Source organism: Macrotis lagotis, chromosome 5 (genome assembly GCF_037893015.1).
Source record: "Macrotis lagotis isolate mMagLag1 chromosome 5, bilby.v1.9.chrom.fasta, whole genome shotgun sequence".
NCBI classification, from domain to species: domain Eukaryota; kingdom Metazoa; phylum Chordata; class Mammalia; order Peramelemorphia; family Peramelidae; genus Macrotis; species Macrotis lagotis.
Genome location: NC_133662.1, coordinates 239,550,179 through 239,575,819, shown reverse-complemented (window position 1 = coordinate 239,575,819; position 25,641 = coordinate 239,550,179). Strand labels below are relative to the sequence as shown.

The 25,641-nt window shown below is 42.8% G+C and overlaps 1 protein-coding gene across 2 annotated transcripts; it reads left to right on the top strand.

Moving 5' to 3' along the window:
• The first annotated feature begins 402 nt into the window (after window positions 1-402).
• On the top strand, window positions 403-24,121 carry SPAG5 (sperm associated antigen 5). Of its 2 annotated transcripts, none has more exons than XM_074189048.1 (24): window positions 403-576; window positions 13,371-13,493; window positions 14,391-15,412; window positions 15,508-15,682; window positions 17,040-17,114; window positions 17,549-17,641; window positions 17,723-17,861; window positions 18,010-18,125; window positions 18,245-18,337; window positions 18,425-18,538; window positions 19,014-19,107; window positions 19,355-19,502; window positions 19,580-19,673; window positions 19,849-19,982; window positions 20,105-20,237; window positions 21,127-21,232; window positions 21,375-21,467; window positions 21,778-21,898; window positions 22,063-22,174; window positions 22,560-22,640; window positions 22,767-22,922; window positions 23,014-23,088; window positions 23,245-23,325; window positions 23,889-24,121. In XM_074189048.1, exons 1-24 carry the CDS (start codon window positions 568-570, stop codon window positions 23,958-23,960), a joined length of 3,459 nt encoding a protein of 1,152 aa, XP_074045149.1. In that variant the 5' UTR covers window positions 403-567; the 3' UTR covers window positions 23,961-24,121. The 2 variants fall into 2 exon arrangements, with proteins under 2 accessions (XP_074045149.1, XP_074045148.1); XM_074189047.1 differs by having other exon boundaries at window positions 403-612.
• The last annotated feature ends 1,520 nt before the right edge of the window (window positions 24,122-25,641 follow it).

Sequence of the window (25,641 nt, the reverse complement as noted above, 5' to 3'; positions counted from 1 at the left end):
GATGGGGGGGAGGGGAGAGACCCCGTGGGGTGCAGTGGTGGGCGCCGGAGAGGCCATCGGGGTTCCGTGACTTACCCAAGGTCACACAGCTACTACGTGTCGGGGGTCGCCTCCTGACCCCCCTTAGCTCCCCCAAGCTAACTTCAGGCTTGGCGGGGAGCTCCGCTGGGCGCCACGTCTGCGCAGCTCAGGGCCCACGGAGCCGCAACTCGGTCCTTCGGGGCATTCCTGGCCTCCATGACTACAGCGCCCGCCGTTCTGCCCACGGGTGTGACCTACAGGTGACCTCTGACCCCAGAGGGCGCCGGGGCCGGGGGAGCCCGACAGTCTTCATGTTACCATGGGAGCCAAGCGGGAAGAGGCGCGCGCTCAGCCGGAAGTGGGGCGCGGCCGCGCCGGTGACGTCACGGCGCCCCGACCAATCACGGGGGAGCGCGCGCCTCGTTCGAACGGGTCCGGCGGAGGCCGCGGCGCCGCCTTCTCCGCCCCGAGCTTCTGCCGCCTGGCTCGTCCCGAGGAGCGGAGGCGCCCGGCCCAGCCCCGGCCCAGCCCCGGCCCCGGCGCGTCATGTGGCGGGTGAGGAGCCTCGGCCCTCCGGCCGCTCCGCTGCGGGTGAGCCGGGCCGGCCGGGGCCTGCGGCCTTCCGGGAGCGCCGCCCGCGGGGGAGGGGGGGGACGCGGCGCGTGTTGGAGGGACTGGGGGAGGCGCGGACCGGAAGCCCCTCGAAGGCGGGGCTTTTTTACATTTCTTTTTAATTCCTCTTAGTTTTTGCAAGGCCACCCAGCTAGCTAATTACTAACTGCCTGAGGTCGGATTCGAACCCAGGCCCCCCTGTGTATCCACCGCGCCACCTAGCCGCCCTAAGGTTGTTTTTAAATAACAAAAGATGTTGATTCTGCACCTTGGGGCTCCTATTTGTGGAGGAAACTGAGGCCCCGCCCCCATCCCTGGGGTCTGACTCCGAGCGGTAGGGTACAGCCCCGCCCCCCTTTTTTATTCGTCGCACTTGGCCACCTACTGCGGTGGATTGCCGTGAAAAAGTGCTTTGTTAAAGAAAATACTTAAAACCATTTATATAGAAACAGGAGAGTGGTTGAGCATCAAGATGTTCCTGTTGGGGGGAATTTTTTTTTTTTGATAGCTTACTATGAGCAAGAAAAACCCGGTCCCCGCCTTGATCGCGCACATAATTAAATACATACGTCATATACACAGTATATTTGGGAGGGAATAGCTCACAATTTGGTGTTCCTCTAAGAGTGACATTATTATTGCTGTTGTCCTATTCGCTTTGCGCATTTGAAGTTGAGATCAAAAATGGTGCTGGCGCAAACTGCTAGCTCGCTATTTTATATGTAATATTCTTCGATCTGTTGGGACAGATGGATAAAAGGACAGCTTTTAAGACACTGATAAAAGTATTAAGATGTAGGCTCACTGAAGGCGTGTTTTGAATATTTCCAGAAGCAGACAGTGATAATGATGGCAGTGTTTCCCCCCAATAGTTTTAATTTCTTCTGATAAATCTTTGGATTTTTGGAACTATTTTGTTTTATACAGTTTGGAAATGATTTATATTCAAATATGGTAATAGCTATTGAAAATTCTAAAAATAAATGTGGCATCAGGACAGTTGTATATAAGTTTTGTTTGTGTCTGATTCCAGGGTTAAGTGACATGCCTAGGGCCACACAACAGCGGTGTCTGAGGTTGAATTTGCACTTAGATCCTCCTGGTTTCAGGGCTGGGGCTCTGTCCACTTCTGCTACATAGCTTCCCCCTGTTTGTTGAACTTTATTTATTGTTTTTTAGCTTTTTGCAAGGCAATGGTGTTAAGTGGCTTGCCCAAGGCCACACAGCTAGGTAATTATTAAGTGTCTGAGACACATAAGAAAGTTTGGTATTTGTAGTACTGGGATTTGCATCTGTGTATCAAGTATCTAGCATATAATTCTGGTCTCTCAGTTGTCTTTTTTTTTTTTAAGATTTTTTTTTGCAAGGCAAGTGGGGTTAAGTGGCTTGCCCAAGGCCACACAGCTAGGTAATTATTAAGTGTCTGAGACACATAAGAAAGTTTGGTATTTGTAGTACTGGGATTTGCATCTGTGTATCAAGTATCTAGCATATAATTCTGGTCTCTCAGTTGTCTTTTTTTTTTTAAGATTTTTTTTTGCAAGGCAATGGGGTTAAGTGACTTTCCCAAGGACACACAGCTAGGTAATTATTAAGTGTCTGAGGCTGGATTTGAACTCAGGTACTCCTGAACCCCTGGGCTGGTTCTCTATCTACTGTGCCACCTAGCCACCCCTCCAGCTTGTCTTTCTAGGTGCTATATTTTTACTTTTTTGTTACAGTTTCTATCAGTTCTTTCATAATTAATGTCTAGGAGAGGAGCACAGTGGATAGAGCACTGACCTTGGAATCAGGGGGACAAGAATTCAAATCCAGACACTTGGCACTTATTAGCTGTGTGATCTTAGACAAGTCACTTAACCCTGACTGCCTCTCATCCAGGGCCACCTCCAGTTTTCCTGATTCATATCTGGCCATTAGACCCAGCTGGCTCCAGAGGAGAAAGTGTTGGTGATTTAGCATAGCCCCTTCCTCATTCAAATTCAATTCATGTGTTTTTCATGGCATCATCTTCTTGATGTCATGTTCTTCCTTGGTAATGAAGGACGAACATTAAGTTAGCATCAATCAAATCCAACTTCTCTAAGGGAAACTTTGCTGTAGTTTTTGTTTTGTTGTAAACCTCTCCAGCTCTGTAAAATCTATGTGACTTGGTCATTTGTTCAAAGCTTCTTTGTTGAAATACTTTTGTTTGAATTTGTACATCCCAGGTCTTTCCTTTCCACTATTGTATCTTCCTTCTTTCAAAGTCTCTATCTAGAGGCAAAGCACTTTTGATTTACATTACATAAATCCAATGGCATGTATCTAGTTGCCATCCTTTACTATTGTGTTGTGAAGTGATGAGTTTTCCGGGAGTGTTTCTGTAAAATTTTAAAATGCTTTATCGTATTTTCTATGAACATCTGTCAGTCTTCTTTCTTTGGAAAGTAGGGCTTCATTTTGTTAGGTTTTAAATTCACTGTTGTCCATTTTATTATTCCAAAAGTTTACCCAAAGACTATTAATATAGAAGGGTTAATTGCTCTGAATATGTTCTTTCCAATATGTTTTAGCTTTTGGATTGGCAGATGACAAAAGTCTCTTCACATAAACAATCATATCTTTATTCTGTTATCTAGCATGCAGAATGCCAAGTTTTGTATTCATCCCTTTGGATCAAATTAACTTTCAGATTCTAACTCAAAGTCTTCAATCTCTATTTTTCTTTAGTGTATACTAAGAATTTTATACTTATCAAGTCCAAGTGATATTACTCTATCATATAAGTTTTCTACAAGATGAAACATTGTTCAGGTTTTTTTCAGCCATAGAACTTTATGGTCATTCTTATTACATCAAGTGTTTTTTTTTTAAAGTTTTTGCAAGACAAATGGGGTTAAGTGGCTTGCCCAAGGCCACACAGCTAGGTAATTATTAAATATCTGAGACCAGATTTGAACCCAGGTACGCCTGACTCCAAGGCCGGTGCTTTATCCACTATGCCACCTAGCCGCCCCCCATCAAGTGATTCTTAATGAGATGTTTTGGTATGACTTCCATTTTGACTTGGAAGCTGTACCAAGTTCTTTTTGAGAAGAAATGATGTTGATGGTAAGACAGGCAAAAGCAAAATAAACTTAAACAGTGTCCCTGAAAGATGCTGTGATTTATGTCTTTTGTTCTTTTTTTTATTTAAGGTAATGGAGTTAAAGTGACTTGCCCAAGCTCACACAGCTAGGCAATTATTAAATGTCTGAGCTAGGATTTGAACTCAGGTCCTCCTTACTCCAGGCCTGGTGCTCTATCTACTGCACCATCTAGCTGCTCCCATGTCATTTGTTCATAACATTGTGATAGTGGTATTTTTTTTAAAACTATAACTTGTTTATTTTATTTATTTATTTATTTGTTTTTTGGTTTTTTTGCAAAGCAGTGGGGTTAAGTGACTTGCCCAAGATCACACAGCTAGGTAACTGATGGTGGTATCTTTTAAGTAGAGAACAGTGTTCTTCTTTTTATAGTCTGTTATATTTGTAAATGAGTGTGGAACTGAGTCAAAGACTTTGCATTAATTGACAAAGGTGGTATAAATGTTATGGCATGAATGGTTTTCTATACTCCTGAAACTTTTTGGCATATTCTTTTTTGGTCTTGGTCCTTATATTGGCTACTATGTATAGAATAGAGTGTAGAATAGAGTATTTTTCAACTACGTATTTATGTACTTTTTGAGGGCACAAGCAAGCTGTGAATATTTTGTATAAAATAAACTTGTAATTAGCCTATATTTGGTCAGGTCCTTGGTGTTCTCTTAGTTTGGTAATAGTCATGTGATGTCTACTGATTAGGAAGGTGAAATCAAGCCATTTCATAATAGATAAATGATTAAAGAATAAAGGAACAAGTAGCTTTCAAAAAACTTATTATTATTAGTTGAATAAAAAAATGTGAAATCTTTGTAATAAGAGGAATAAGGCAAATGAAAGAACTTGTGAAATCTTTGTAATAAGAGGAATATGAAGCAAAAGAACTCTGAGGGTTTTGCCTCATACCTAGCAAATTGGAAGTCAGAGTTGGAGGATGATAGACAAGCACACTAATATAATGTCAGTGGAACTGCAGATTAGTCCAATTATTCTAGAATTCAATCTGGAATTAGACAAAGAAAAGAATTAAAATGGCCATACCCTTTGACCCATTGATTCCACTACTAGGCCTGTACTCCAAGTCAAAAAGGAAAAAAACCTCATATGTGCCGAAATATTTCTGGCAGCACTTATTTAAATTTTTTTTCAATTAAAAAAAGCTATTCTCTTCTTTTTTTTGCTTTTATTAAAGATTTTATTTGAGTTTTACAATTTTTCCCCCAATCTTCTTTCCTTCCCCCCTCCCGAAAGCAATCTGGCAGTCTTTGTTTCCATGTTGTACATTGATCCAAATTGAGTGTGATGAGAGAGAAATCATATCCTTAAGGAAGAAACATAAAGCATAAGAGATAACAAGATCAGACAATAAGATATCTGGTTTTTTTTTCTAAATTAAAGGGAATAGGGGGCGGCTAGGTGGCATAGTGGATAAAGCACCGGGCGTTGGATTCAGGAGTACCTGGGTTCAAATCCGGTCTCAGACACTTAATAATTACCTAGCTGTGTGGCCTTGGGCAAGCCACTTAACCCCATTTGCCTTGGAAAAAACCTAAAAAAAACCCCCCAAAAAACCTCTTTCTAACTTTAGGGGCGGCTAGGTGGCGCAGTGGATAGAGCACCGGCGTTGGAGTCAGGAGTACCTGAGTTCAGTTTGGACCTCAGACACTTAATAATTACCTAGCTGTGTGGCCTTGGGCAAGGCACTTAACCCCATTGCCTTGAAAAATCTAAAAAACAAAAAAAGGGGGTGCTGAAAAGAAAATGACATAAACCCCCCCCCCAAAAATAAATAAATTAAAGGGAATAGTCCTTGAACTTTGTTCAAACTCCACGACTCTTTATCTGGATACAGATGGTATTCTCCATTGCAAACAGCCCAAAATTGTCCCTGATTGTTGCACTGATGGAACGAGCAAGTCCATCAAGATTGACATTGCCCCCATGTTGCTGTTAGGGTGTACAGTGTTTTTCTGGTTCTGCTCATCTCACTCAGCATCAGTTCATGCAAATCCCTCCAGGCTTCCCTGAACTCCCATCCCTCCTGGTTTCTAATAGAACAATAGTGTTTCATGACATACATATACCACAGTTTGCTAAGCCATTCCCCAACTGAAGGACATTTTCTTGATTTCCAATTCTTTGCCACCACAAACAGGTCTGCTATGCATATTTTTGTACAAGTGATGTTTTTACCCCTTTTTCATGATCTCTTCAAGGTATAGGCCCAGTAGTGGTATTGCTGGATCAAAGGGTATCCATATTTTTGTTGTCTTTTGGGCATAGTTCCAAATTTCTCTCCAGAAAGGTTGGATGAGTTCACAGCTCCACCAACAGTGTAATAATATCCCAGATTTCCCACAACCCTTCCAACAATGATCATTATCCTTTCTGGTCATATTGGCCAGTCTGAGAGGTATGAGGTGGTACCTCAGAGAAACTTTAATTTGCATTTCTCTAATAATTAATGATTTAGGGCAGCTTTTCATAAGGCTAAGGATTGCTTTGATCTCATCTGTAAATTGCCTTTGCATATCCTTCAACCATATGTCAATTGGGCAATGCCTTTTTTTTTTAAATACGACTCAGTTCTCTGTATATTTTATTTATTTTTATTTTATTTTATTTTTTAGGTTTTTTGCAAGGCAAATGGGGTTAAGTGGCTTGCCCAAGGCCACACAGCTAGGTAATTTTTAAGTGTCTGAGACCGGATCTGAACCCAGGTACTCCTGACTCCAAGGCCGGTGCTTTATTCACTAGGCCACCTAGCCGCCCCCTCTGTATATTTTAGAAACGAGTCCTTTGTCAGAATCATTAGTTGTAAAGATTGTTTCCCAATTTACTACATTTCTTTTGATCTTGGTTACAGTGGTTTTATCTGTGCAAAAGTTTTTTAATTTAATGTAATCGAAATCATCTAGTTTGTTTTTGGTGTTTTCCATCTCTTCCTTAGTCATAAACTACTCCCCTTTCCATAGATCTGACAGGTAAACTAGTCCTTGATCTTCTAATTTGCTTATAGTATTGGTTTTTTTATGTCTAAATCCTGTAACCATTTGGATCTTATCTTGGTAAAGGGTGTGAGGTGTTGGTCTAATCTAAGTTTCTTCCATACTAACTTCCAATTTTCCCAGCACTTTTTATCAGAGAGAGAATTTTTATCCCAATAGGTGGACTCTTTGGGTTTATCAAACAGCAGATTACTATAATTATTTTCTGCAATTGCAGCTAGTCTATTCCACTGGTCCACCACTCTGTTTCTTAGCCAGTACCAAACAGTTTTGATGACTGATGCTTATAATATAATTTTAGATCAGATAGGGCTAACCTCCCTTCAAAAAGCTACTCTCTTCTAATGTCCTCTCCTCCCCATTAAGAAAAACATAACCAGGGCAGCTAAGTGGCGCAGTGGATAGAGCACTGGCCCTGCAGTCAAAAGTACCTGAGTTCAAATCCAATCTCAGATACTTAATAATTGCCTACCCTGTCTGATCTTGGACAAGTCACTTAACCCTATTGTCTTAAAGGAAAAAGGGGGGGGGGGCTAGGTGGGGCAGTGGCTAAAGCACAGGCCCTGGAGTCAGGAGTACCTGGGTTCAGATCCGGCCTCAGACACTTAATAATTACCTAGCTGTGTGGCCTCGGGCGAGCCACTTAACCCCATCCATCTTGCAAAAACCTAAAATATATATTATATATATAATAACCCTAATAATAAATATAAAGTCAAGCAAAACTATTCCAAAAAAATAAACATCTCAATTTGAACTTATTTTGTATATCACTTCTCTGCCAGGAGTTAGGCAACATGTTTCTACTCACATCCTCTAGAATTATTGCTCCTTGCATTTGTCAGAACTCCTAAGTCTTTTAAAACGGTTTATCTTACCATATTTTTGTTACTATATAAATTGTTCTGATTCTGCTTATCTTGTTCTTCATCATTCATGCAAATCAACCAGGTTTTTCTGAAACTGTCCCTTCATCTTTTCTTATTATGCTCAATAATATTCTCATATATCAATAAACCATAATTTGTTCAACCATTCTTCAATTGATAGGCACCCACCTAGTTTCCAATTCTTTTCCACCACAAAAGAACTGGCTATGCTTTTTTTTTTAAGGTTTTTGCTAGGCAACGCAGTTAAGTGGCTCGCCCGAGGCCACACAGCTAGGTAATTATTAAGTGTCTGAGGCCGGATCTGAACCCAGGTACTCCTGACTCCAGGGCCGGAACTTTATCCACTGTGCCACCTAGCAGCCCCATATGCTTTTTTTTAAGATACTATTTTTTGGTAGTAGTATAGAAATGGAAACAAAGTAGCTAACCCATCTATTGAGGAAAGCTAAACAAGTTGGGGTACATGTGCTCTAAGAAATGATGACCAACCTGCAAAATGAAATAAACGGGAAAGGAATATACACATTGATGACAAAACAGTCCAAACTGCTGACCAAGTTTGGCCCCAAGGAAGAGGTATGAGAAGACATCTTGTTGTGGGCAGTACCTTTCAAAGTGTTTGATGCTTTAGATTAGAGAGAAGTGAGACTCTATAACCTATATCAAATTGCTTGCCTTTTCAGTAAGGCGGGGTGGGGAGGGAGGGAGAAAATTTGGAACTCAAAACTTTAAAAATTAATGTTAGAAGTTTCTTTTATATATAATGGGGAAAAAGATGAAATACCAAATTTAAAAAAAAGGAAGGAAGGAAATAAGACACTTTGAGCCCATCTAACACTTACCAAAGGGAAATTTAACAGTAGGATTGAAAAGAAATTTGATAAAGAATTTGGCATTGCTTCTATTGGCACCTGGATCTCCTGACTTTCCATTTGTCAGGGTAGACCATATGGAATTTTTAAGTGAAGATTTTTGTAGATTTTGTAGGTAGATGAATGTAGGTTCTTTTACTTTTCCCTCTTGCAATTTAAGCAAGTACTTGATTTCTGCTCTGATTTCAAGTAATCTGAGCTTACAAATCATTTCTTAGCATTGCCCTGCGTTGTATTGCCCTTCATTGTATAGTTTGGCAAGAGAACAGAATGTGTAAAACGCAGTATGAACCCCTTGCTTACTTTAATATGGTTCCAGTTTTGCCATCCAAATTGCATCGTGAAAGCAGTCATTATCAGTACTGGGAACTCATGGTTGGCCTTCTTTAGTGTGCTGCACAAAAGCATTTAAAATAGATGGAAAATTGGGGGTGTGGGTGGTGGTATATGTATTTTACCTTTCTGTTGCACTTCTGAGGAGGGCCAACCTGTAAACTGCCTTTATCACAAACTAACGCCATCCAGGGTTCCTACTGGAATTCTCCAGCTGCCATAATTGTCTTGGTACACTCAGAGGCTCCCACTGTACTTGACTGTATCCTCTCCACTCTGAGAACTTGAACACGAAGTTGAGACTTTGAGGGGATCATAGTCGTTGTCATCATTGTTGTTACCATCACCATTAAATGCATTTAACCTAACCAAGAGATGGCAAAGCTGAGGAGGAGCAATTCTTGTCAAGCATTGAGCAAAATCTCAGTTTAAACCATAGCTAGTTGTCTGACTTTAGGGCGAGTAATTTCATTTCTTTGGGCATCTGTGTGTGTGTGTGTGTCGGGGGGGCTATATGATAACCTTAAGATCAAAATCATGTACTATTTATATCCTAGTACATGATTAGGTCTTAGTGTTCTCTGATACACAAAAAATGAGATTTCTGTTCAATTATTGCCAAAGATTATTATATCTAGTTTTCTATCATTTCATTTAGAGAGTTAATCTTTTTAAATTTTAATAGATTTGTCTAAATCAGAATAAGTTGATTGAAGTCATTAACTATTATTGTCTTACTAGTTACATCTTCTAATTTAGCATTTTTTTTGTTTCTTAGATGCTTCATTATTAAGTAGATATGTGTATATGTGATATTGGGATTTTAAACACTTTTATTTTAGTAAACAAACATTTATTTTCTTTTCCTTCCTCCATTAGGAAAAAATTCTCATAACAAATGTGCATAGTCAAGAAAAATCTCTTAACTGAACATATCAAAAAAATGTGTATATTGCTCTGCAACTTGAGGGCATTATCTCTCTTTCAGAAGGGGTGTAGCTTCATCTATTTTCTGAAATCACTGCACTCATCAGAATACTTAAGATTGTCAAGAATATTCATCTTTACAATGTTGTTGTTATTGTATAAGTGTTTTCCTGGTTCAGCTCATTCTGAATGCACCTTTCCCTATTTCTTCTAAACTATCCGATTCCAGTTTCAACTGAGCATAGACCAACATCTTGCCCCATCTGCCACGATAAGTTCAAAGCAGATACATGATTAGACATGAAGAGTGATATCATAAGCGTTCTAGTGGAGTATGGAAGAAATTACCAGTCATATCTGTGGATAGGGGAAGAGTTCATGACCAAACAAGAAATAGAGAGGTTCACAAGAGGTAAAATGGATAATTTTGATAATATAAAATTCAAAAGTTTTTGCATAAAGAAAGTGAATGCAGCTAAAATTAGAAAAGCAAGAAACTGGAGGAAAAAAACTTACAGTATCTTTCTGATAAAGGTCTTACTTTGCTAATATAATGAAAATGACAATTCTACCTAAATTTACTTATTCAGTGCCATACCAACCTAATTACCAAAAAATTATTTTAAAGTTCAAAAAATAATATCAAAGTGTATCTGGAAGAACAAAAGAGCAAAACTATCAAAGGAATTGATGAAAAAAATGCAAAGGAAGGTGGCCTAGCCATAGCAGATCTATATTATAAAGCAGCAGTTATCAAACTATCTGGTACTGACTAAGAAATAGACTGGTAGATTAGTGGAATAGGTTAGGTTCACAAGACATAATAGTAAATAACTACAGTGATCTACTATTTGATAAACCCAAAGACTCCAGTGTCCAGGATAAGAACTCATTATTTGACAGAAACTGCTGAGAAAACTGAAAATAGTATGGTAGAAACTGGGCATAGAGCAACATTTCACACCCTGTAAGATCAAAATGAGTGCATGATTTAGACATAAAAGGTGATACCATAAATCATTAGAAGAGCAGAGCTATGCAGAGAAGAATTCATGACCAAATGAGAAAGATGACGTTATGAAATAAAAATATGAATAATTTTAATTACATTAAGTTAAAAGGTTTTTTTTAGGGTTTTTTTTTTTGCAAGGCAAATGGGGTTAAGTGGCTTGCCCAAGGCCACACAGCTAGGTAATTATTAAGTGTCTGAGACTGAATTTGAACCCTGGTACTCCTGACTCCAGGTCCGGTGCTTTATCCACTATGCCACCTAGCTGCCCCAAGTTAAAAGTTTTTGCACAAACAAAATTAGAAGGAAAGCAGAAAGCTGGGAAACAATTTTTACAGCTAGTATTTGCTATCTGTTATCATGAAAAATGCTCTAGATCAGTATTAATTAGAGAAATGCAAATTAGAACAATTCTGAGGCACCACATTCCACCTATCAGATTGACTGTTATGACAGAAATGGGAAATGATTGATATTGGATGGAATGTGGGAACTGAGACATTAATGCATTGTTGGTGGAGTTGTGAACTAATCCAACTATTCTGGAGAGAAATTTGGAAGTATGCTGAAAATATTTAGAGCAGCTCTTTTTGTGATGGCAAGGAATTGGAAATTGAGATGATACCCATCAGTTGGGGAATGGCTAAACCAGTTTTAGTATATTAATGTAATGGAATATTATTGTTCTATAAGAAATGATGAGCAGGATGTTTCCAACAAAACCTGGAAAGACTTACTGATGAACTGATGCTGAGTGAAGGGAGCAGAACTAGGAGAACATTGTACAAAGTCACAGCAACATTGTTTTCAACTATATATCAACTATGATAGTCTTAGCTCTTATCTGGAGTACAGTGATCAAAGACTATTCCAAAAGACTCACGATGGAAAATATTAATCACGTCCAGAGAAAGAACTATAGGTCTGAATGCAGATCAAAACATACTGTTTTCACTTTTTAAAATTTGTCTTTTTCTTTCTCATAGTTTTTCCCTTTGGTTCTAATTCTTCTTTCACAGCATAACTAATATGGAAATATGTTTAATATTATTGTGCATGTATAACCTATATCAGATTGCTTGCTATCTTGGGGGATGGGAGGGAGAAAATGAATGTTGAAACTATTATTTCATGTAATTGGAAAAAAATAAAAATTGGAAAAAATAAAGGTCTCATTTCTCAAGTGTAGAGGGAACTGAGCCAAATCCATAAAAAATAAGAACCATTCCTCAGTTGATAAATTGTCAATGGATATGTATAGCCAGTTTTCAGAAAAAGAAATTGATACACATATCAGAAATATTCTAAATCATTAATAATTAATGAGACAAATTAAAATAACTCTGAGGTATCACTTCACATCTATCAGATAGGGCAAAATTATAGAAAAGGGAAGTGACATGCTGTAGGGGATGTGAGAAAATATGTACACTGATACTGCTATACTGTTAGTTAAGGTATGTACCCTTTGACTCTGTAATACTCCTACTAACTCTGTACCCCAAAAAGATCAAAGGAAAAGGACCCAAACATACAAAAGTATTTATAGCAGGTCTTTTTGTGTTACCTAAAAATTGGAAACTGAGGGGATGTCCATCACTTTTTCTTCTTTGAGGATATGGGCCAAGTAGTGATATCACTGGGTCAAAAGTAAGGAGTTGAATGACTTTTAAAACCTATTTCCAAATTGTTTTTCAGAATAGTTGGACAAATTCAGTTTTACTTTCATTAATGTACCTGTTTTTCTGCACACCTCCAAATTCATCATTTTTCTTTTTTGCCATCTTTTCCAATGGGTGTCAGGTCAAACCTTAGATATTTGTGTTTCTTTCATTATTAGGGATTCATAACATTTTTAAAATTAGGCTGTTGATAATTTGGTTGTCTTCCTTTGAAAACTACCTTTTTATATCTTTGATATTTTCTTCCAGTATCATTAAGTGTAGTTTCTCTGTCTCTTCTAGACCATGTCTATTTTTGTCATTTTGGTCTTTGTCATAATTATTACTCCTCTCCCCCTTTGTTTGGATTCAGCTGAAGCATAATAAATTTCACTCCAACTCCTCACTTTAATTCTAAATGAATCCTTAAGTTTTAAGTATTTATTTGCAGTAATATATGTTTTGCTTTCTAATCCATTTTATCACCCTATATTCCAATCAGGACTGTGATTGTTTTTCCTTCCACCAAATCCTATTAGTATTTCTTTTAAGAAATCAACTATGTATCCATAATTTGGGGTGTTCAGAAATACAACCCTAATCAATATTCAGTGCTTTGAGTCTTGCATTCATTCCAGCTTTCTCCTTTTAAAAAACTATCAACTGTGTTGTCAGCCATACTTTTATTCTGAGATTTTTCTAATTTATAAATCTTTATTATGTATTAGGCTTTTGGAGATTTTGTTTGTGATCTATTTCTAGTCATTTTGAAAAAAGTAGGAAGAAAACTAGGTTTACACTTTTATTTAACCATCTGCCTAGAAATCTCTGTTTCTACATCTGAGCATTGATGAGGTAGGATCGAATGATCCCTATACTTATTCCTTCTCACTACTATCTCTATTTCAGGGAAAATCTGAGAACCGTTTTCCACTCCAAGAAATCTTGCAACCAAATGTTATTTCCAGTCCTGGAAAAGTCACCTTGGTGTGTTCTACAACAAACCCTATGTTGTTTCAGCCTGGACCACAGGTAAGATTCAGTGGTCTAGTTCTGGGGTGGACTTGTGTGAGACCTTGCATCCAGTCTGAGAAGCCAAGGGAGCAGCAGACTAAGACAAGGAAACCATAAGCAATAATGGTTTTGATGCTTGGGAAGACTTAATACATCATACCCGTACCTCGCTCTTGGTTTCTATCCCCTCCTTCTTTACTCGCCCTTCACTGAACTGAGGAGAAAAGTCTTCCTCCCTCTGCTCAGTTCCAGTTGGAACCCCTGACTGACAGTGACAGAGAAAGCAGGTCATAAGGGCAAAAAAGAATGGTGGCAGAGAACAAGCGCAATTTATGGCCTTGGTTGAAAAAAGATAAAATTCTTTGCTAAAAGAACTGCATCAAGTAATTCACAGGCTGTCTGGTTCCCTGTCTAACATTTTGTAAGAAAAGAAAGAAGTAGGGAATACCCAGTGGGAACTGAAGTCCTGGGAGAGCCTGATAGGATTTAACCACAGTCATATAATTAGCATCAGAATTGGAACTAGAATTTAGGTCTCCTATCTCCTGACCTAGGGGGCTTTCCACCTGTTTTTGCTGTCTCCTGATACGTCAGGCTGCACAGGTTAACACTTAGTTTTGTTCTTTGGGCCATAAGCTGTATCTCAGTTGCTGAATAGTCTTTCCCTGTAGTTTAGTCGCTTTTGTGGTAAAAAGAGATCAGCCTAGTTCTCTACTATGAAACAAAACTGATCTGAGTTCTGCTTGGCATGGTGCCCTCTGGACAAAATGGCATAGCCACCCTCGTGTTGAGCAGAGAAATCGGGAAATGTACCCAGTAGTGTCTGCTTACTCTCTGTGTAATGCTTAATGAGATGCCAAGGTTAGTAAAGTGAACTTTGTTTGCCAACTCCTTGACTTTTTCTCTCCTTGTTAGTCAGAGGACAGCAACATCCCATCTCTGTTGGAGTTTCCCAAAACCAGCTGGACAGATTTTCCTTTGGAACTGCCAGACAGGCCTTGGAAGGAGCTTGAGGCTTCCCAGAGTGATACCGAGGAGCAGTGTTTGGGTCTGGTTCCCCAAACCAGTTTTACGCCCCAATCCACTGATGGAGCAGTGGCCCCACTGAGTGATGATGTGGTCAAGACATTGACTGTGGTCCCCTCTCCTTCCCAAGAAAGGCCCAGCCAAGGACTGCAGTCGGATATTCCACTTGAGATGGACTTGGCTGCAGAGGCAAATAGCAGCTTTGTCAGTCTCGCTCCAAGTCTGACAGCTCCAGTTACCCTGGGGCTAGTACCTTGTCTGCAAGGCAACCCTGAGGATGCTGGTCTGGGAAGAGGCATCTCCCAGAATCCCCCCAGTCCCTGTTCTGAGCTGAAGCACGCAGAGGAAAGCTCTGTTGACACTGAGACAAAAGCTGTCCTGGAGGCCTCCATGCCTCTCACCAGCAGCCCTCTGCTGCCTTCTTGGATGCAGCAGTTTCCATTGTCCTCTGTTTCAGGGGTCAGTTCCCCTGCCAATCTTTCAGACCCAGGTACTGGAAGTATATCACTCACAACTACAGAAGAAAGGGAACTGAGACCTTCCTCCTCATCAGAGGAAGCTGAACTGGCAGAAAGGCTGTCACTCCCTGCTCCCATTCCAGCAGGGGCTGTACCCCAGGTAGCTCCAGTTGCTCCAGTGGAAGATTTTAGTAAAACTCATAGTCCTAATACTGCATCGTGGATGTCCCCACTGGCATGGCTCGATAAAGAGATGAACACCTCAGCTATGCTAGAGAGTCTGCGCCAGAGCTTCCCCCTTCCTGTTTTGATGCTAGATAGAGGGACCAGCACTACCCCTATTTCTTCTAGCTCTATGTGTTCATGGCTCAAGGAAAAGCATACCAATACATCTCAGGCAGGGCAGACCAATACCAAAGACAGTGCCTCTGAGACAGATTCCCTACTGTGGTGGTGAGTGATCTCTTGTGCCCTTCCATCTCTGACCCTGTCTTCGCACCTTACCCTCCACCTTGAACCAAAGCTTATATTTTGACCTTTCTATATAGCCGACCACCAGATATGAGTGCCTTGTCTAGACGTGATCTGGAAGATCATCTGCTTAGCTCTCTTATTATTCTGGAGGCCCTCTCACGGCAACTTCGAGATTGGCAAAGCAGTGGGGCTGCCCTTCACCCTGAAGCCCAGGATAGCAGCACACAAACTGACATCTGTCTCAGTGAGGTAAGAGGGTCTATTCTCAATCCTAGAAAACCCAGCAGATACCATAAGGCAAAGAACAGGTGTGAATGTTGTCTTACCTAGAGAGGACTGAGGAAGATTGTATAAGACTGGCATGTCCATAGCCCTCTTCAGCCTGCCCTCACCCTCTCTTCAACCCCTCCCAATACCACCAGTAATAACTAAGAGGGGGAAGCCCTATAGAATTGGAGAAGTGAGAGTGGCCAGGAAGGGATCGGAGGTGGTGCCCTTGGATATCCTTGTGTGGCTAGGGGAGGAGAGGACCTGTCTGCTTTTAGCAGAGAACAGGAAATTATTAGGAAATAGGAAGGATTGAATGAATTTTATCTTTAGTATCCTAATCTCCAGTGTGTTTGAGCTCCTCAGCTTGTTCTGCCCCCTAGATACTGAGTAGAGGTGACTTCTGTTGGCTGGGAGAGATGGTCTTCTGTTTTTCCTTTGAACATCAAGCAAACCACTTTGTGTTGGAAATGTATGTGGTTATGACTTATGTTTCATCTGTCCAAGAAATTCTGAGAGCCTCAGGTTGATAATATCTCGAATAGTTTATCCATTCTCCTTTGACACCACCTCGTTCTGTATTCCTGAATATTCCTTAGTACTCTTTCTAGTTCGATCTGCCTGGTCCTTTGGGAGGCCTCTGAAGCAAAACAAGAGAAAGAGGGAAATGACCTCCCAGCTCCATCCCACTAATCTGATCATCCGCCTGGCTGCCCTAGGTTCAGCCCCCACATGCAACCACACACATTTTGCCTGGAGCACATGAGACATTCCGTGACTCTCAGCACATCACAGAGAGAGAAAAGGAAGGAAGAAGGGAGTGGGGGGGAGGGGAGAGATAGGGCTGGGAAGAAATTAAGACCCGGGAGACCGAGGGAAATGAGGCAGCTTTTAGAGTGAATCCCATGAGACCTGTGACCAAGCTCCCTTCATTCCAAACTGCTGAAACATCATGACTCAGCATAGTGATGCTGAGCAACCCTGAGCCCAGGCTTGGCTTCACTTCAGTACCAGTGACCCCACCCCCACTAGGGTGCCCCATCTCCCCCTTCATCTCCTCCTGATATAGACATTTTACCTGAATCCTATTTTTTTCCTTCCCTTTTCTTCCTCACCCCTGACTCATTTTGGAGTTGGGGCCTCAGGGTCATTCCTCAGCTTCACTGCTCTTTCAGGGTAGGAAGGGCTCGGGAGATTAAGGTCACATCTGTAAGTTCAAACTTGGATATTTGATCTCTCTTTCTGAGCCTGTTTTTATTTTGGATTAGTGGGGATGAAGGCTTGGGCAAGTATACACTATGTAGACAGAAGGACCAGATTTGTAAGAGTTTTTCTCTAGGTGGCAGATGAGCCGCAGCATCTTCAGGAGAGTCGGGAGACCCATCAGGCTCTAGTTGAGGCCAAGAACGCCATGGTAGGTTCCTGCACTGGGTTTCTGGTTCTTGTGAGTCCCCTTGTCATCCATTCTGGGCTCACAGGCAGAGCCCTGGGTCTAGAGTCAGGAAGACCCAAGTTTAAATCTGGCCTCCAGACACTTAGTAACTTTGGGACCCTAAAAGAGTCCCTCAACCCCTTGCTGCTTGCCTCATTTTCTTCAACTAGAATGGGAATCATAGCAGCAGCCTGGCTCATAGAGTTGTAAGGATGAAATAAGGTACACCGTTGACCCTCTGCCCAGGCTTAGTGCCTTTCCCATGTTGGCCTTGCCCCCTTGTTTCTGAGCATTCCATCCAGGGTAGGCAGCATTCTTCCCAGGAACCTTACTTTCTGCCTGCTGCTCCTTTTAAGATGGGAGTGGGAGTTTAAGGTGGCCTGGCTGAACCGAGTCATTCCATCTGTCCCTTATAGCAGTCATGGGCTCTCGAGTCCCAGGAGCTCCTGGCTTCGTTGACCCAAGGCATTTTGAACCTAAGAGAGGACAGGGCAGCCATGAAACAAGAGGTGAGTTGTTTTGAGAGTGGGGCTGGGGGCTGCCGGAAGCCATGAGGAAAGAGCTCAGAAAGAGCCCAGCTTCTCTTACAGCTCCAGCAAGTGGAGACCTGCGTCTCATGCTGCCAGGAAGTGCTGGAGAGAGCTAGGATGCAGCTCCAGAGCCATGTGGAAGAGCGGGATGAAGCGAGGAGCCGCGAAGCCACAGCCCTCAGGGGGAAAAGTGCAGTAGGTGCTGCCGTGGCCCATTCCACGGCCTGGTGGCCTCCTGGGACAGACTGCTATGGAGGAGGAGGAAAAGAGGGATAGGCAGGGGATGATTCTCTTGGGGAGATGGGAAGGGAATTTCCTGCAATGTCTCTCCATCTCTGGCCAGGTAGAGACCGTCCTGGAGGCCTTCTGTGCACATTTCAGCCAACGTATCAGCAAACTCCAACAGGATTTGAAGTCTCAGGTGGAGCTCTGTGATCTCCTGAGGGAGACAGAAGCCCGGCAGGTAATGGGGGGGGGGGGGGGGGGGAGGCCATGAGTGGCCTCAGGAGCATGGTGTAAGAATCAGAAGAGTTGCCCCATTTTTTTTGTGTTCTTAAGGGATTGGTTCTTTTTCACCTGCAGGCTTCTCTTTACCTGGAGCAGAAAGAGATGGCCCAACAGGCAGCACAGCTTGCTTCTTCTTTCCGGGAGGACTGGATGACAATGCAGCTAGATGTGAGTGTGTGTCTTCATCAAAGGTGTCTCTGCCCTTCACCGTTTTGGTACCTTTCTCTCTGACTGACTCTTTCTGTTTCCTGGCAGTATACAACATGGACTGCCCTGCTGACTCAAGTCCAGAAGTTAATGGAGCCATTGATAACCAAGAGTCAGAAGGTTTTTCAGGAGCGAGCTATGGCCCAGGAGAAGGAGTTAATGGTATAAAATTGAGGGAATGCTCAGATCCTGGTCCCTTGGATCTGTCACTCCTTCTGTTAGTGGTCTTCCCCAAGCTCACTTTGATCCACATTTCACTATGGGACTGTCTTTTAATTCTCTATGAATTAGAGGATAACTGAATAACCTATAAGAGAGATTTAGACATTCTCTGTCATTTTATATTTGAAGTCACCTCTAGAGCCTGGCCAGCATAGAGAATTGTATGGAAGATTGTACCACAATTGGCCACATGGGCCAGAACCCTTTACCCTGGGCCAATATTTCTGCTCTCACCCTTCCTCTGCTATTGCCCTGGGGTTCAGCAAAAATCCCATTTCTTTCCCTGTTTCTACCCAGGAACAATATGGCATACTGTTTATACAGCTTTTCCCAGGGTAGAAAAGCTAGACTAAGCCTTGGGACCCTTGGCCCAGGAGGAATTGTGAAATTAAATTAAATTCACCTTTTCTTCCAGATTTCCTGGCAACTGAACCACGTCTCTGCTCAGTTAAAGGATTCCCAGACCCGAATTGAACAGCTGGAATTGGAAAACAGTCGACTGGCAACAGGTACAGATACCACTCCTGAAGACTGGCCAAAGCTTTTTACCTAGAGCCACAGATAGGGGATAGGAAGTGAAGAGAGGGATTTTTTCCTCATCTGTTGTGGGCACTTGTTCTAAAGTGATATTTTAAGCTTCTCTGAGCCTGTCCCTTTGTTACTTTGCTGCTTCCCAGATTCCAACAGTTGCACCAGTTTGGGAAGAGTTGAGAGTGGGGTTTCACAGGGGTATTACTGGGATAAACTTTGGTTTAGATCTGCAGCTGCAGCTGCAGAGCCTGGCTAACACTGAGAGTCATCTGGAGAGGCTCCAGGACGAATATGACCGTTGTGCCCGGGATCTGGTCTCATGGGATGAAACCTTTGCTGAGCTCACCTCATGCAGGGAAGAACAAGGTTTAAGGTGAGTCCCTGCAGGGGCTGGGAAGCCCAGGGGTTTGACAGCCATAAGATGGAAGGCTAAAGGGAGGCCTTTGATAGGTGGCAGGAGACAGAAGTAAAATTGAAGTCAGCTCAGCTGGAGCAGAGGGCAGTCCTCAAAGAGGAGGTTCGAGAACTGAGGGAGAATGTAGAGGTAAGTGCCTTGGATGATGTCAAGGAAAGCACAGTGGCGGGTCATCCCCCCCATGTCAGTGTTCTGGGGCCTGGAAATTAAGTGGTCCTGGGAGAAGGCATTATTACCCCTAAATCTTGGACACTCAATATTTTTCTACTCTGCCCCTCTCTGTCCCTTCTTTCTGTCCTTCCAGTTTCTGGACCAAGAGAACCAGGTGGCCCACACAGAGCTGACCAGGTTGGAGGCTCAGCTGAAAACTACCCTGTCAGTACTACAGGAACGCACTGTGCAGTGTGAAGATCTCAAGGACTCCGTGGACAGACTTGAGTAATATCTCAATTTTAGTATTCTAGAGAGGTTTTGTCGATGGCCAGGGGCTTCTTGTCTCCCAGTTTGGGATGGTCCTACTGAGGAATGCCATTTGGTTGCCTTCTCTTATCCACATCCAGAGCCAGACTGGCTGACGCAACAGCAGAGGCCCAGGAACTGAAGAAGATACACCAAAGTTCCCCAGGGTTGTCCATGCTTACTCAGAGCCTACAGAACCTGGTTCTCTCACTACGGACAGCATTGAAGAAGGAGGTAGGACTCTTTGTGCTCCGTCTCCTAATTTCCAGGTCAGTCTACATTTCATTGCCAGGCTCATCTTTCTATTACTACTTGGAGCACCTGCTCAGAAACCTTTAATAACTACATGATGCTTACTAAGATTTCTTAGCTTGGACCTTCTATAAGACCTTCTTCAGCCTGGCTCCATGTAACTCCCTTTCTTCCCTAAGATGAGTCTTTCACTTCAACCACATAGGCCTCTTTTGACCTGGCTTCCTGGATGGGTCAGTTGCCTTCTGGCTTCCTTGCCTTTGCTCCTTTGCTTATGTGACCATTCCCCCTTTCTAGAAGTCCTTCTCTCTTTTTTTTTTTTTTTAAGATTTTATTTATTTTGAGTTTTACAATTTTCCCCCAATGTTACTTCCCTCCCGCCCACACCCCACAGAAGGCAGTTTGCCAGTCTTTACATTGTTTCCATGGTACACATTTATCTAAATTGAATGTGATGAGAGAGAAATCATATCCTTAAGGAAGAAACAAAGTATAAGAAATAGCAAGATCAATCCTTGTCTCTTCTTGACCTCAGCCTTAATAAATACTACTCAACTCAAAGTCTACCTCTTCCATCAAGGTGTCCTTGACCATCCTTGACACTGTGGTTTCTCCTTCTCTCCAAGTGCTTGGCACTTGGTTACATCACTCCTTTTCTTGAGTTTTGTCTGACCTCTTTCTAGTCTTGGAAGCGCCTTAGTCAAGAATCACATCTTCCTTAGATCTAGCACTGACTGCGCAGGGTAATAATGCCTAATCAATTGTTTCCCAAGTGCTTAATCCCAAGTGAGTAAACTCCAGGGCTTGAGGGAAACCTTTGGCCTCTAAAGAATGCCTCATGACAACTTTTTCCTTCTGGTTTTGCCCACAGGCTGAGTTAGCAAGCCCTCCCCTGAGTATAGCATGGACCCCTGCCAAGCCCCTCCAGCCCAGTGAAAGGAACTTCCTGGGCAGTGTCTTGAGAGCTATGGAAGGAGGTGAGGAAGCTCAAGTCCAGTTGGGTCTGCCACCAGGAATTGGCAGCTCCTCTAGATAAAGAACATGATTGAAAAAAACCAGCCCTGAATTGGTCACTTTCCATCACAAGAGTAGGGTCCTTTGACTGTTTTTCTTTTGCAGAGTTAGATCCTGACCTGCCCCCGGAGCTCGGAAATGATAGAAATGCTTTTCCCCAAGTAGATTCTACAATCTCCCTTTGGCCTACATATCATGGTGAGCTCTTGAAGTGGGTTTGTCTCACTTAGATCGTTGTTTGCCTTCACATTACTTGTGAGGTGATGGCATGAGATGTGTGCTCTTTCTGTGCTCTTTCTGTGGTCTTGTTCCCTGCCCTACTGCTTCTTTCTCCAGTGGGGTCTGCTCTGGGGGTAACTTCTTCAGCCCTCTTCCCTTCATATAATTTGAATTCAGTCTTTTTGAGTTGGATCATCTCTGTGGGGCTACACTTAAACATCCTTCTCATTTGTGGCTGTTTCTCTTTCTTCAACTTGATGATCTTCCCTCTGTGTGGTCATTCTCCCAGGGGTCCGCCACACTGAGGAGAGTGTGACAGAGGTGATTTGCCTGATGCAGGAGGCCCAGAGCCTGTGTTCTCAGCTTCAGGACTCTACAAAAAAAACTGTTGGGGCTTTGCAGCAAGAAATGTGAGAAGGATCTGGGCACTGGTGGGTGCTGAGGTAGGGGGGAACGTGAGGGCAGCTGAAGGTGGGAGATGAGGGCAATCCATTTTACACATTTCCTTTACCAGAAGACCAAGTCCCTGTGTCCTTCCCCGAATAAAGGAATAATGCTGAACTCTTTTTCATAGATGCATTTTACAAGTCAAACTACAGACCCAGGAGGAACAGCACCAGGAGGCCCTGAAGCTTCAAGAGGCAGAGGTGGAGAAGCTCAGCCAGGCCCTGTGTGTGCGTTACAAGGTGAGGGAGAGGCCCAGAACTGGGGCAGCCCAGAACTGGGACAGCCAGATAGGCCCAGTGGGACCCACAGCTCCTCTAGGATTCTGGTTGGGTGGGGATTTTCCAGCTACTGTCCTACTTCTGCCCTACTAAGGGTTAGAGGGACGAGGCTTACCAGCCTTGACCTCTTCTTTTCCATGCAGACCCAGGAAAGAGAGGTCTCAACATGATAAAGGCCATATTACCTGTATGAGTACTGAGGTAGTCTGATACCACTTAGGAGGAAGATAGAGAATATAACTGAACTGTACCATCAGGCATCCCCATGGGATTAGCACTGCTGTGTTTTCTTGTAGGTATGAGAAGTGATCCAAACTTTCCCTGCCCTCTCTCTTTTTCCCCACAGAGTGAGAAGGAACTCCAGGAAGTGATACAACAGCAGGACAAGAAAATCCTAGAGCAGATAGATAAAATTGGAGAATTCACAGTATGTTTACTGTGATCCTTGACCTCCTGCCCTCCTTGGCATCTCTGAGATTCACTTCTGTTCTGTGTCCTTCCATTTGGGGCATTTGAGGCTAGGGATCTTATTGGCCTTTCCTCTCATCCATAGAACCTTCGAGAAGAGGTAACTCAGCTCACTCGAATGTTACAGCGATCAGAGACTGAAGTCAGAGTGCTCCAGGAGGCCTTGGCATGCCAGCAGAATCCAGATTCTCAGCCCATGGACACTGCTTGGATTCAGGAGAAAGTGTGGCTATGCCAGGAGGTAGCCTATGGGCCCTGCCCGGGAAGGCCACCATTTAGTATTGGGAATGGAATAGGTATCTAGTGTGATGGAAAAAAATTTTAATCCATAGGTTGATAAAATGAGGCGGATACTCCTTGATAAGGAAAAAGAGAAAACAGCGCTCTTGGCCAAGTCTCAGAAACATGTAAGTGCTTTAGGTGACTCTTCTGCTTGGTCCTTGACTCATGCCTGAGTTTGCTGCCTGGGCTTATTTCCTCCATCTGTCTCGCATACTCCTTCTTTGAGGAAGATGGTTAATGGGCTCATGCTCTCTCTCTCTCTGTCTCTCTTGACCTTCCAGAGGAGCATTTTGGAAGAGAACCTGAGGTGTGCAGAAAAGGAACTGGAGAGACTGGATGATCTTTTTGAACAGATCCATGAGGTAAAGGGGGTGAAGGAATCCAGCTAAGAAAGCAAGACCATCTCTGCTCTCAGAGTTCATATTTTAATTGGGAACAACAGCATATAAAGAAAAACTCAGCCACAGGGCAGATGGAAAGCACAATGGGGGCTCCAATAGGGGGAGGTAGAATGATCACAGTGGTGAAAAGAATGCTTAGTGGCAGACCCCACTACCTTTCGCTAGGAAAGGATTAGAGTTTTCAGTGGCTATTATAAATTTCAGTGACTTAAAGATTTGCTTCATAGCAGTGGTTCTTAATCTGATGGCCCTGGAGCCCACCAAAGAATCTAAAGCAGTCTATGTGCTTGATGAAGGAAAAGTTGCATCTTTATTTGTCATCCTATGTACTTTATGCATTTTAGAACTTTATGCTGAGAAAGGCTTCACCAAATGTCAAAGGAGTCTACGACCTCAAAAAGGCCCTTTTTTCCTTCTATTGAAGTTGGGGTTGTTTTCTGAGAGAGAAAAGGGGACAGGGGAAGGGCTTCTGGGCTAATAGGAGCCAACTAAGTTGCCTCTACTTCTCTTTGACTTTTTTTCAGGCTTTGTTGAACATTCCTGATGTTGTGAGTGGCTGCCCAGAGTTGCAGAAAATGATGCAGTTACTGGAATAATAATACTGTGAAATAATGAACCCAAAGTGATGAAAGATTGGGCCTTCCTTTGGAGGGGACAGGGATGGAAGCCAGATAGGGAAGAAGAAAAGATGCTGAGAAGATGGCAATCAGTGTCTACTTAAGTGTATTTATAATTTGAATAAATTTATTTAGGATAACTTATCCTTGTGGAATGGTGATTTTGAGTTTTCAAAAGTCATACTGGGGCGGCTAGGTGGCATAGTAGGGGTGGCTAGGTGGTGTAGTGGATAAAGCACCGGCCCTGGAGTCAGGAGGAACTGAGTTCAAATCCAGTCTCAGACACTTAATAATTACCTAGCTGTGTGGCCTTGGGCAAGCCACTTAACCCCCATTTGCCTTGCAAAAAAAAAAAAAGTCATACCAGTGGTTTGCAAACCTACTAATATAGAAGGATTCCAAGGTCTTATTCAATGGACTCTATACTTGTCATCTAAGGCTAGAACCAAAGCACCAAAAGCTTATTTTGGATTCAGCAAGTCACAAAGATAATCCAGGTGAGGAGAGAGGATGCCAATGAAATCAAAGATCCTTGAACTAGACCACAAAGAATAATGTTGTTTTATTAAATTCTTTCCATTCATGGTCTTCAGTGCCTCTGAGATGAAATTCTAAATCCTCAGTCTGGCATTTAAAACCCTCCACAACCTGGCTTCCATATTCCATTGTACTGGAGGGTAGAAGAATCAGAAGACAAGAGTACTGAGTCTGGCTAGCCAATGAGGGGACTATCAGGAGGAATGTAAATCTAGATGAGCTCTTGAGTTATTAGGAAGGTACCTGTGACCTTTGAGAGTTTCCATGGGGAGGAGCAGATTACAGGGAGTTCAGTCAAAACAGAAAAAGCTAGTAAGGGTATCTTAACTGCCTACTTAGGGCCTGGCCCTGTGAAGCTTTAGGGATTCAAATAGGAGAAGAGAAAGACAGGTCTTGCCCTCAAGGAGCTTACTCTTAAGGTGTAGAGATAAAACATTAAAATTATAGAGGGAGGAGTAAGTTGAGAGACGGTACCCACCAGATTATGAAGTGGGCAGTTTTTATTTTAACCTAAAAGCCTGTGGAACCCCTGAGGCTAGAGACTTGTGCTATTTAGAACTAACTTTGCCAGGCTGTGTGATAGGGGTCCCCCTCAGGAAGGCACTGACTGTATTGTCTTTTGGTTGTAACCCTTCATGGGGAGAGCTTGGACTGGGAAAGGACCAGATGTGGAGGAGACAACATGCACAATATAGCATAGCTTGTACCAGGTGGGAAATCAGCTAATGATTATTAAACTGGTATAGCAAAGGATCCTACGTGGGCAAGAGGCTTCCCTGTAATAAAAGGTGGGGGTTGGGTTAGCCCACCTCCAAGCTCCCTTCCTTCTCTATCTTTTGTATTACTCCTAGGCCCACACTCCCATTAATGAAACTGGCTTGTTCCTCTTGGGGGACGGCTTTACCCAGGTGACTTGGAATGATTCTCACAAACACCGTCCCTCCGCATCCTTCAGTTCAGGTGACAGCTCAGGAACCCTGTCCTGCAGAGAACCGGGTCTGACGTCCTCACCTCCAGATCAAAGCACTCTTCAAATATCGTGGTGCTGTCATCTGCTTATGTATTGTGCCCTTGCTGTAGGATGTAAGTCCCCTGAGGCCAGGGGCACGTCGGGCCCATGCTG